Raw genomic sequence first — 12,278 nt, 5'->3', positions numbered from 1 at the left:
AGTAAATAGGTAGAAAAATAAGACAGGAAATTAGATTGAACTGAATTGAATTTAATTGACTTTGACTATTAACCACATCCAGTACGTGCATAAATTAAAGGGAGCAGACAATAATTGAAATGGCCACATGCAGCCTACTCCAGCCAACTCAAAGTCACGCCATCGGAATTATCCATAATTTCACATTTTCAGGGCACAAAAAAGGCCAAGTGCTGTTATAATTAAGTTACTTTGTTCAAATTATTGGACCATTTGATTTCTTTATGCAAAAATGACTGAACTAATAAGAAATAGACTGCAACGTTCCCCGTAAACCGTGCGGGCGTGTGGCAATGCGTAGGTCACGCGCCTGCCACTCACAAGCTGGAAGAGATACTGCACATGCATGGCTGCTGAAGGAACTGGGCAGGAAAATAAAAATTAGAGGGAACATTGATAGACTGCAATGTGAAATGTTATAAGGGGAGAGATCTGTACAAACACTGGTGTCATGTATGGACCTGTGAGTTTGCTCACAGGTTTGTAGAGCTGTGGCATTGTGAGTGGCTAAACCAGTCACGTGATGTGCACAAGACTCAATAAAACCCCAGTCAGTTGGGTCCAGATCATCTACGATGAGGTATGCAGTTGTGAGCCCAGTGGATGAACTGGTAATGTGTAGTGATTGTTAAACCTTTGTTAATAAACCAACAGGTTCGTAATAGCAATGTGTTGCTATGGATTATTAAGCAAAGAACCCATGGAGCAAATACATTACAACTGGTAACTCCCATGCAACCCTCATTTTAGGTTGTATTGTGTCGAATTCCTGCTGACGTGCAAAAATCATCAGTTTGTGTTAGGGAGCTTGATCTGGTTGGGAAAAATACTCATGACTAACCCGGCCAGCTCCTTCTCTGTGCTGCCACCTCCCCCTCCCCCTCAGCAGCTTTCCACCTGACTAACTTGGCCACTGGGTCAAGAGAAGGAGAAGAAGCCATAACTGAAAATGAGGCGCAGCAGTCAGAAAACGGTCAGTGGAAGGAGCAAACTTGATGGCTTTTTTCTCCTACCATGTTTCGTTATGGTTTTAAAATACTGTGCCCAATACACACATGTATCATTATTGACAATTATTTTCCCATGCTTTTAACATTTTTTAGCTTTTAATTGTGATTCTTCTGGCAACTGCCAAAGTAAGTTGAGGGGAAGGCTACATATGACGCTGACTGATTTTTCCCCCAAAAGAAAACAGAAGGCAATCTTTGAATGCTGGAACATCTTTTATTTTCCTGTAGAATTCCAGGTTGTTTTGAACACTCATCCTTTCCATAAGCTAAACAAGTATTGGATTCTTTTTGCATTCAACCATGCCTTTGTTATCTCTACGTTTGACTATTCGATCGCACTCCTGGCTGGCCTCCCACATTCTACCCTACATAAACTAGAGTTGATCCAAACCTCAGCTGCCCGTGTCCTAACTCGCACCAAGTCCTGCTCACCCTTCACCCCTGTGCTCGCTGACCTACATTGGCTCCTGGTTAAGCAACGCCTCGATTTTAAAATTCTCATCCTTGTTTTCAAATCCCTCCATGGCCTCACCCCTCCCTATCTCTGTAATCTCCTCCAGCCCCACAACCCTCCGAGATATCTGCGCTCCTCTAATTCTGCCCTCTTGAACATCCCTGATTTTAATCGTTCAACCATCGGTGTCTGTTCCTTCAGCTGCCTAGGCCCTAAGCTCTGGAATTCCCTGTCTAAATCTCTCTTTCCTCCTTTCAGACGTCCTTAAAACCTACCTCTTTGACTCAGCTTTTGATCACCTCTCCTAATATCACTTGATGTGGCACGGCATCAAATTTTGTTTTAGAACACTCCTGTGAAGTGCCCCTTGGGATGTTTTACAACGTTAAAGGCGCTATATAAATACAAGTTGTTGTTGATTAGAGGCCTGCTCCCTTGTTAGATTCCCACTCTACTGACATTATGAAGCTAAGCTCCAACTTCAACATGACTGAGGAGGACTCCCCAGACTCACAATGTGGTTACAGGGAATTCAAAGCAAGAACCTGTTCTTCTTCAGTATGCGGTCTCCACACACTGCTGGAGTGGCCAAAACGAGGGCATATTCCCAGACAAAAGATCACATGGGGGGGGGGGGGAAAGAGTAATCTCTTTCCGATTCCATGGTGCTGTGTCTTCAGAGGTGCCCCCATCTTGTAATCATAATATTTTCAGCACAGGAGATGACCATTTGGCCCCTCAGACCTGTACTAATGCTAGCTCTGAATGCAGCTATCTGCCCCAATCCTAACCCTGTGCCCTTCAACCTGTTTCTTCCTCCAAATGTTTATCTAATTCCCTCTTAAATGTCCTGATTGAAGTGGCTTCAATAGCCACTTGTGATAATGCAATCCATATTCTAATGCTTGGCATACAATAATCCATCTAACCATCGCATTACAAGTCTGGCACTAATCCTAAACCTCGGCAGCCTTATTTTATTACCATTTGAATAAACAATGTTTCTCTGTTTCAAAACAGAATTGGAAGGGAAGGAACTGTTTCACATTTTATTTCAATGTATTTAAAGCTTTTCCTGCATAAAGTCTCACCAAAAGATGAAGTCATTCCAATAATAAAACCTTCAAAACTGCTCCTCATGTCGATCAGTAATTTCCCAGATACGTAAATACTGAAGAAATGGAAAGTACCTGAGTCAGTCGATTGGGAGTAGGCGGGGAATGGGGGAATCTGATTGTTTTTAAACTAACAAAAAAAATTCTTGACTGGCATTCTAAGAATTGAAAATCTTGGTAAAACAAGAGGAAACCCCCTTAGAATTCTTTAGGACTTTTTGATGATACAACACCAGCAGAACATCTAGTGAAGCTGATCATAGTTGAATGGTGCTGTATGCTAAAGATTGTCGCAAGCAGGATGGACAACAACAATTTGTATTCATATAGCACCTTTAACGTAGTGAAATGTCCCAAGGCGCTTCACAGGAGAATTATGAGATAAAAATGTAACACCAAGCCGCATAAGGAGAAATTAGCGCAGGTGACCAACAGCTTGGTCAAAGAGGTAGATTTTAAGGAGCGTCTTGAAGGAGGAAAGAGAGGTAGTGAGGCAGAGAGGTTTAGTCAGGGAGTTCCAGAGCTTTGGGCCTAGGCAACAGAAGGCATGGCCACCATTGGTTGAGCAATTGCAATCAAGTATGTTCAAGAGGAGTGCAGACATCTTGGGGTGGGGGGGGAGGAGATTACAGAGATAGGGAGGGGCGAGGCCACGGAGGGATTTGAAAATAAGGATGAGGATTTTGTAATCGAGATGTTGCTTAACCCGGAGCCAATGTAGGTCAGCGAGCACAGGGGTGATGGGTGAGCAGGACTTGGTGCGAGTTAGGACACGGGCAGCCGAGTTTTGGATCTCCTCTAGTTTACGTAGGGTAGAATGTGGGATATGTGGGACTGGCCATATGGGAAATCGGGAGATTTCCCATGAGGATCCCAAAGAATCCTGAATCCTTTCGGGGGAACCAGTCTGTCCCTGGTCACAAGACACTGCTTCCTAGATAAAGAACAATGGCAGGGTTTGATAAAGCCATCCAATTGTTTCCGGTTGTGCAAATTGTATTTGAGAACGAAGGCAAAAATGATCAAAGCTTTTCATACGAGTTCACACTCCAGCAACAGCAGATCCCATTGGCCACCCTGCTACACTGGACCAGACATGCTCGGTCTAGCAGGCACGAATCTATAAATGGAATCAATTATCTCCCTACAGCACAATTTAAAAGTTAATTACAGATGGAGATCATGGCAAAAAATTTATTTTTTTTAGTTGCTGTTCCTATTAGGGCCAAATTAAACTGATGGAAAAAAACAGAAACAAATATGGAACAAATCAATTTAAATATCAATGTACGCATGGCCTCAGTCCATGTAATGATGAAATCTTTCCAGTATGCCAAGTGTAACCGTTTGAATGGTTAAGCATTATGCCAACTCATTAAAGAAGGATATTTAGAATCATAGTGCTAAAAATTCATTATAGCCCGATTTGAGGCAGTGATACTGACTGGGTACTAACTTCTGCGCCAGGCAATGTCTACCACCTCCAACCGGGATATCCCCAAGAGGGGAGAAGAACACTAAGGGAATCGTTCCACAATCCTCTTAGGGGGCTAAAGGCCCATCGCGGGTTGGGAGTGCTTCTCAAGTTAAGGCGCTAGGATATCGGCATCCTCATGCCTAAAGAGGTGAGGTTGACCATCTGAAACCTGAAAAAAAAATGGAGGCTACCAACAGCCTTCCACAGGTAAGAGAGGTAAGTAAATTGTAAAAAAATTGACTTTCAACACTTATCTCTTCATTCTCTGCGATATCACCCCAGGAGCCAATGAAGTTCGCGGCAGGCGCGCTCAGGCGGTTGGTTGCTTAGCAGCCCTTTAACACCCGTCTCGGGCACCAACGGGTGGCGTTAACCCGACGTATTTTTAGCCCATACAGCACATACAGGGGCCAAGCAGCTCATTGTGTCTTGTTGAAAGATTGACTCCCCCACTCTTTCCCCATAGCTCTGCAAATGTTTCCATTTCAAGAATCTATTCAATTCCCTATCGTTCAGTAACTTTCACTAAAGGGATGGTTACTATCTGAATGGCGGAAGACTAGGAAAAGGGGAGGTGCAACGAGACCTGGGCGTCATGGTTCATCAGTCACTGAAAGTGGGCACGCAGGTACAGCAGGCAGTGAAGAAGGCAAATGGTATGTTGGCCTTCATTGCTAGGGGATTTGAATATAAAAGCATGGAGGTCTTAATGCAGCTGTACAGGGCCTTAGTGAGGCCTCACCTGGAATATTGTGTTCAGTTTTGGTCTCCTAATCTGAGGAAGGACAGTCTTGCTATTGAGGGAGTGCAGCGAAGGTTCACCAGACTGATTCCAAGGATGCTGGACTGTCATATGAGGAGAGACTGGATCAATTGGGCCTTTATTCACTGGAGTTTAGAAGGATGAGAGGAGATCTCATAGAAACATATAAGATTCTGACAGGACTGGACAGGTTAGATGCGGGAAGAATGTTCCCGATGTTGGGGAAGTCCAGAACCAGGGGACATAGTCTTAGGATCAGGGGTAGGCCATTTAGGACTGAGATGAGAAGAAACTTCTTCACTCAGAGAGTTGTTGACCTGTGGAATTCCCTGCCGCAGGGAGTTGTTGATGCCAGTTCACTGGATATATTCAAGAGGGAGTTAGATATGGCCCTTACGGTTAAGGGGATCAAGGGGTATGAAGAGAAAGCAGGAAAGGGGTACTGAAAGAATGATCAGCCATGATCTTATTGAATGGCGGTGCAGGCTCGAAGGGCCGAATGGCCTGCTCCTGCACCTATTTTCTATGTTTCTATGTTCTTTTATTGCCCTCCCATCTTGGTCGCGCAGCCTGCGGTTTTCCACACACTGAAGTGGATGATTGGAAAATCACTGACTTTTGAGCCCGCTACTCCGTGTTACACTTCTTGCAAACGCCAGGGGGGTGCAGTGAGGCTGATGTGCACATGGTGCAAAGAGCATTTTAGTTCAAACCAAGACGGATTTTGACAACTGCATTAAATGGAAGGTCTGGTACAACATTTAAGATGGTGCAGAATTTTGATGAGTAACATTTCATTATTAAAATAAAACTACTGCCTCACAGGAGGGAAGAAATGATTTTGGTTACTATGCATGCCGCACTTGTAAACATGCTATGTAAGTATATCTCACAAAATCGCAAAGATGTTCATGATTTCACAAGAAATACCAAACAAACAAAATCTGCGTGAACTCATTTACACTTACACCGCACATAGCAACCAGAACAATTCCTCGCCTGTTTGAGGCTGGAATTCCCTGCATATCTGCGCCCAGATCTATAGGGTGCAATCAAATACACGGCCTAAAAGAATGCGGAATTTTGGGCATAAGTACAATAGCGACCAAATCTCCTTCATCTTTTATGATTGTCTACCGATCCCTCCATCTGAACACATGTCAGCCCATAATAATGGCCCTGCCCCCCAAGTGACAGAGCCTAATACGCGATTTTCCTGCAACTGCGATTGTTCAGAGGCGCTCTTCAAATTACAACCAGATTTTCAGTCACAGCAGGAAGCAAAATAATTTTTCTGGTGTTTTATATTTTAAAAATTATCCTCTCTGAGACAGTCTACCCTACGTGAACTAGAGGTGATCCAAAACTCGGCAGCCCGTGTCATAACTCACACCGTCCCACTCACCCATCACCCCTGTGCTCGCTGACCTACATTGGCTCCCGGTTAAGCAACACCTCGATTTCAAAATTGCCATCCTTATTTTCAAATCCCTCCATGGCCTCTCCGCTCCCTATCTCTGTAATCTCCTCCAGCCCCAAACCACCCCACCCCTCCACCCCCCCAAAATGTCTGCGCTTCTCTAATTCTGCCCTCTTGAGCATCCCTGAATATAATTGCTCAGCCATTGCTGGCCGTGCCTTCTATTGCCGAGGCTCCAAGCTCTGGAACTCCCTGCCTAAACCTCTCTGCCTCTCTTTCCTCCTTCAAAATGCTCCTTCAAACTTACCTCTTTGACCAAGCTTTTGGTCACCTGCGCTAATTTCTGCTAATGTCAAATTTTTATCTCATAAAACTCCTGTGAAGCACCTTGGGATGTTTCACTACATTAAAGGTGCTCTATAATGACAAGTTGTTGTTGAGACCTACACTGTATTTTATTGTTTCATTGCAAGTATTTTTATGGCTTAAGTATAAGTCACATTAAAAATTGCATAGCTTCCCTGATTACAGCTTGTTTAACATGCTCTGCCTGATGTGCATGAAGGATGGTTAAATGAGTTGAAACTTTAATTTTCACACTTAAAGAAGAAATATGTAGTGTGAGTTCGGCACTTTCGTTGGGCCCTGGTTGTTTACGCTGATTTACACCCATTTTAAGTTTGGGCAAATTCCAATGAGATTCGCATGAAATTTGAGCGTAACTTATTGCGGAATGGGTGCATTTTTGATACTAACGTCCGGGTTGTCCCCATATGGAGGATATTCCAGGCCATTGTGTTTGAGCATATAATGTAATTACATGTTTATCCAGCAGAGGGCGATTACTCATTTGGCAGGGTGTTGTCAGGATCAAAAGAAAATGGCTGCTGAATAAAGACCAAAATATTATGATCTAGTAAAAACACGTGATTACTCCTCTGTATTATTCAGAATCACAATCTCACAATCTCACCAAGTTAACGTTCCGCACCGTGTTCTATACACTGCACCGCAACATCTTCAAATGGTCTAAATTGTCTTCTACTTGTTCCCATGAAGTGGCCAGAAAACACTCACCCCTGACACAAATGTATGGCCGGTCTCAGATGGTGCCAAGTCAAGGCAAAGGACATCAGCACCATGCCCATGGAAGCTCTGAAGCAGCTGTCCACTCTCAACATCCCAGAGTGCACAGGTTCCATCACCACTTGATGTCAGAATCTAAGGAGATGCATGAAGAGAAGCAAAGACATAAAGATCATCAAGGTGGACGGTTCTAAGGGACTATGTCTTCTCATTTCAAGCAGGCAATAAGTGTTAACTACAAACCTCCCAGGTCAGGCATAGCACAGCCAGGTGCAGAATAAAGCTACCTCCAATCTGCCTCAAGCTCAAAGGAACACCTATTACTGCAATAGCATAACATTTTTTCTATTTCCCACAACAACCATCTGAGCAAGACTGCCAATTTAAAAAGAAAAGACTTGCATTTATACAATGTCTTTCACGATCTTAGGAAGTCCCAAAACGTTTTACATCCAATGAAGTACTTTTGAAGTGTAGTCACTGTTGTAATGTAGGGAACGAGGCAGCCAATTTGTACAAAGCAAGCTCCCACAAACAGCAACGTGATAATGATTAGATAATCTGTTTTAGTGATGTTGATTGAGGGATAAATATTGGCCAGGACACCGGGGATAACTCCCCCGCTCTTCTTCAAAATAGTGCCATGGGATATTTACATCTATTTGAGAGAGCAGGTGGGGCTCAGTTTAACGTCTCATTTGAAAGACAGCACCTCCGACAGTGCAGCACTCCCTCAGGACTTGAACCCACACCTCTTGACTCTGAGGCGAGTGTTACCCATTGAGCCTCAGCTGTCTCCGAGAGACAGCTCTTGCATCCACACCCACTAGAAACTGGAATGGGACTACCCAAGCTCATTTCATAAATGTCCCTTACAGCAAACAAGCATCCATCAGTTTGGGCTGAATATGAAAAATTCCGGGGGTGAAAAGCCAGAGACTAACCTCACTGTACCAGGAATTCCCCAACTGGATATATATATTTAAAACAATATTGAAATAAACCAAGGAATAAATGTATCAAAGAGACGCACTTGATAAGCTCCTTCTGAACAGTATGTCTGAGAGTTTTTCAGGGAGCACTGAATCTCCAGCCATAACTTTGGTGGAATTCTCTGAGAAACGCCCTTTAAAGTGTTTTCCACGGGGTTCTGCCAATCTCCCGCTGCAGAACTCCCACGGCATATGTGACAAAGTCTCTCTCACGTTATTAGTAAATCTGTGAAGGGAAAATGTTTTGCAGGGCTATGCGGAAAGAGCGGGGCTGTGGGACTAATTGGACAGCTCTTTCAAAGAGCCGGCACAGGCACGATGGGCTGAATGGCCTCCTTCTGTGCTGTATGATTCTGTGACATCAGTGCCTCGTTAGACATTTGTGGCAAGTTCATTCATGCATCAGCTTGTCTCAAAATTCCCACTTCTGACACTGGGAGCGGCTGGAAGCTTTTACAGCAGGAAGCACAAAATCTGTTGCAAACATTGTTCTGCTCACCGATTTTCCCTGCTCCCCACCTCTCCTGAAATTGACTGCTGGCTGGGAAAGGGTCCCACATACACCAAGCGCCCTGATGGCTACTTTTCATGCGTCAGCACCACAAGAGCCATCACAACCAAGACAAACCCTGTCCTTACTTGGCATCCACACACATGAACAGAGTATTGGAACGGTCACAAATTTCCCCCTCCTTGACTCACGGGTGCTGAGATCAATGGCAGTGCTTTCCTCAGAAACCCAGCTGAGATCAGCTGACTCAGCACCGTCCACGGATTGTACCTGGGATCTTCCTGGTCTGCAACGCTCCGGAGATGAGGGGGTTGACATGAAGGTAGGTTGAGTAAGTTGGGATTTACTCATTGGAGTTCAGAAGAATGAGAGGTGATTTTATCGAAACATGTAAGATAAATGAGAGGGCTCGACATGTTGGCTGCAGAGAGGATATTTCCACTCAAAGGGGAAACTAAAACTAGGGGCATAGTCTCAGAATAAGGGGCCGCCATTTCAAACTGAGATGAGGAGGAATTTCTTCTCTCAGAGGGTTGTAAATCCGTGGAATTCTCTGCCCCAGAGAGCTGTCGAGGTTGGGTCATTGAATATATTTAAGGCGGAGATAGACAGATTTTTGAACGATAAGGGAATAAAGGGTTATGGGGAGCGGGCAGGGAAGTGGAGCTGAATCCATGATCAGATCAGCCATGATCTCATTGAATGACGGAGCAGGCTCGAGGGGCCAAATGGCCTACTCCTGCTCCTATTTCTGATGTTCTTGTGGATGAACTCACTGAACATCAGGGGAGCCGCTGCAAACATTTTCAAAGTCTTTTTTTCCCCAAATACTTGAAGATTAGAAATAAAATTTGTGCTCACGCAATTGTCCGAGACAGGCAACACCTGAAGCCGATTTCGGAAAACTCTGGAAAATTTCTCTCCGGCCCCAGGAGATGGGGCTCAGTCACACACATTGAATGACTTGTGAGTATGATGAAAGGCCACCAGTGAGAAAGGACGGTGGCCCTTGTGGAATCAAACCCTGTAATGTCCTTACTCAATGGCATAAAACCCACACGACACACATTCTATGGACATGGTCACTTTATGACCTGAACCTTTATTCACAGGACCAAGAAGTGATGACCCTGCGTGGGACCTCCCTTTATATACCTGGATGACCAGGTAAAGAGTGTCTCCCACAAGTTCACCCCCTGTGGTCAAAGTGTGCATTGCTTAAGTATATACAGTATTGCAGTGGTGTTACATAGAGGTTACATACATGACAAACCCCAAGATCTTCAGCAGAGGAGGATTAACATAGAAACATTTTGAAAACTAAAAATATGTCGTTGCAGACACAAACTGGATGGCAGGAGGAGATTATGCGGCCATCACATGCTTCTCTATTTGATTATTTCAGTGATGGAAAAAGAAAGACTTGGATTTATATAGCACCTTTCACGACCACTGGACGTCTCAAAGCACTTTACAGCCAATGAAGTACTTTTGGAGTGTAGTCCCTGTTGCAATGTGGGAAACGGGGCAGCCAACTTGCGCACAGCAAGCTCCCACAAACAGCAATATGTTAATGACCAGATAATCTGTTTTTGTTATGTTGAGTGAGGGATAAATATTGGGACATCGGGGATAACTCCACTGCTTTTCTTTGAAATAGTGCCATGGGATCTTTTACGTCCACCTGAGAGAGCAGACGGGGCCTTGATTTAACATCTCATCTGAAAGACAGCACCTCTGACAGTGCAGCACTCCCTCAGCACTGCACTGGAGTGTCAGCCTTGATTTTTTTGTACTCAAGGTCCTGGAGTGAGACTTGAACCCACAACTTTCTGATTCAGAGGCGAGTGTGCTACCCACTGAGCCACAGCTGACACTGCAGAGAAAGTGAGAAAGAGAAGGAAAGAGAAAGAGGGGAGCGGGAAAAAAAGCGAGAGATTACTTCTTGATGCATCTCACACAACTCTGCTCTTTTAAACTTCAAACTTCATGGAGCCATTTGCTACACTCACACATTGCCCAATTCCAGCTATTCTTAATAAAATGGATGCAATGTCAACGGATTATCAAAATAATTAACATATATTGGCAAAACTACCAGAGTCCAAGGAAGGGATTTTCCACTGCACAAAAGAAATAATTTAATATGGATTAGCCCACAGTGTACAGTTTGTCAGATGTGTTCCCGTAACAGGGACTATACTTCAAAAAAAAAAGAGATGCATTTAGGACATCTCCGGAGGTGTGACTGGCTACTGAATAAATGCAAGTTGTTCCTAACTGCTTATTACAGTATGGTGCACAGCTGCCATTTCCTGTACACATGTGCCATCTAGTGAGACTAATTCATTCACCGATCTTGCCGTTTGTAGCAGTATATCATTTGCAGCAAAAAGTACATTTGTGCTTTTTAATCAGAAATTGGCATGCTATTCTCATGCTGAGGAGCTGAGCTAATGGCCCAGACTCATTGGACATTGAGCCTGTACAGTGAGCAGAGAGAGGAGACTGTCTACGCTTGACTTTGAATCCTAGAAGTGGAAGGACAGTGTTCAACCCCACTGCACCACTCAGCCCCCACTGACAATGATTCATAGTTACTTTACCCGAGTCAGTCATTTGCCGTGACAACTTTTTCTTTGCTACAAAACATGAAGTGAGGGGGCAAACATCTGGATGGTCCTGCAGAGCTCAACGTTCCAGATGTATCAAATATGACGCCAAATATAAGACCAGCAAAGGAGTGGCGATAGGGGGCTCGCAAAAGCCGACAAGGAACTCTAATGCAAAGTGCAATAGATTGCTGTTGAACCCTGAAGCAGTGCCTCTAAAACTGCAACAAACCCCCACTAAATCTGCATTATCCAATGAATTATTACAGTCAGATCATCCCTTCCAGGATGCGATATCCATTAAAGTTACGCTACTCCATTGATTTCTTCTAATCGGCTTCTTATTCGGTCTACTTTAAAGTGAACAAAACATTAGAAATGAGCTTAACTTTGCAATAACACTCATTAAAGATCAAGTCCTGGGGACCAAGGAGGTAAATTTCTGTGGCGGTTCCTCCCTCCCACCTACCAACACTTCAATGGTTAAACATTCTTACCGACATACAATTTTTCTTTCTTTTTGGGTTTCATCAGACCTGTGTCCTTGAAGGGGGGGGGGGGGGGGGGAAGAGGGAGATGTCAGATGTCACCCTTCCTCCAGTTCTGCACCAATCAGGGGCCAGCTGCGAGGGCAATGACCCTTTCCCCACGCCACTGCATGGAGATGCTGACTGAATGCTGGGTGCCTCCTCAGTGGTACTGCTTGGATCAAGAACTCAGCAGAGCTTGGGGAATTGGTCCCTTCGCTCCGCGACACTGTGCGTTGTGTCCCTTGCGCCATTATTATTATTATTATTAT

General features: G+C 44.3%; 1 protein-coding gene across 2 annotated transcripts in view; it reads right to left on the bottom strand.

Moving 5' to 3' along the window:
* LOC139227565 (guanine nucleotide-binding protein subunit beta-5) overlaps positions 1-12,278 on the bottom strand; it is a 106,474-nt gene that overhangs the window by 48,942 nt on the left and 45,254 nt on the right. For both annotated transcript variants that reach the window (XM_070858415.1, XM_070858414.1), the window contains exon 6: positions 7,356-7,499. In XM_070858415.1, the coding sequence (XP_070714516.1) occupies positions 7,356-7,499 (144 nt within the window). The remainder of the gene's footprint in view (positions 1-7,355; positions 7,500-12,278) is intronic.

Source organism: Pristiophorus japonicus, chromosome 17, assembly GCF_044704955.1.
Source record: "Pristiophorus japonicus isolate sPriJap1 chromosome 17, sPriJap1.hap1, whole genome shotgun sequence".
Taxonomy (NCBI): domain Eukaryota; kingdom Metazoa; phylum Chordata; class Chondrichthyes; family Pristiophoridae; genus Pristiophorus; species Pristiophorus japonicus.
Note: the sequence above shows the minus strand (reverse complement) of the source record. Positions and strands in the feature narration are given on the sequence as shown.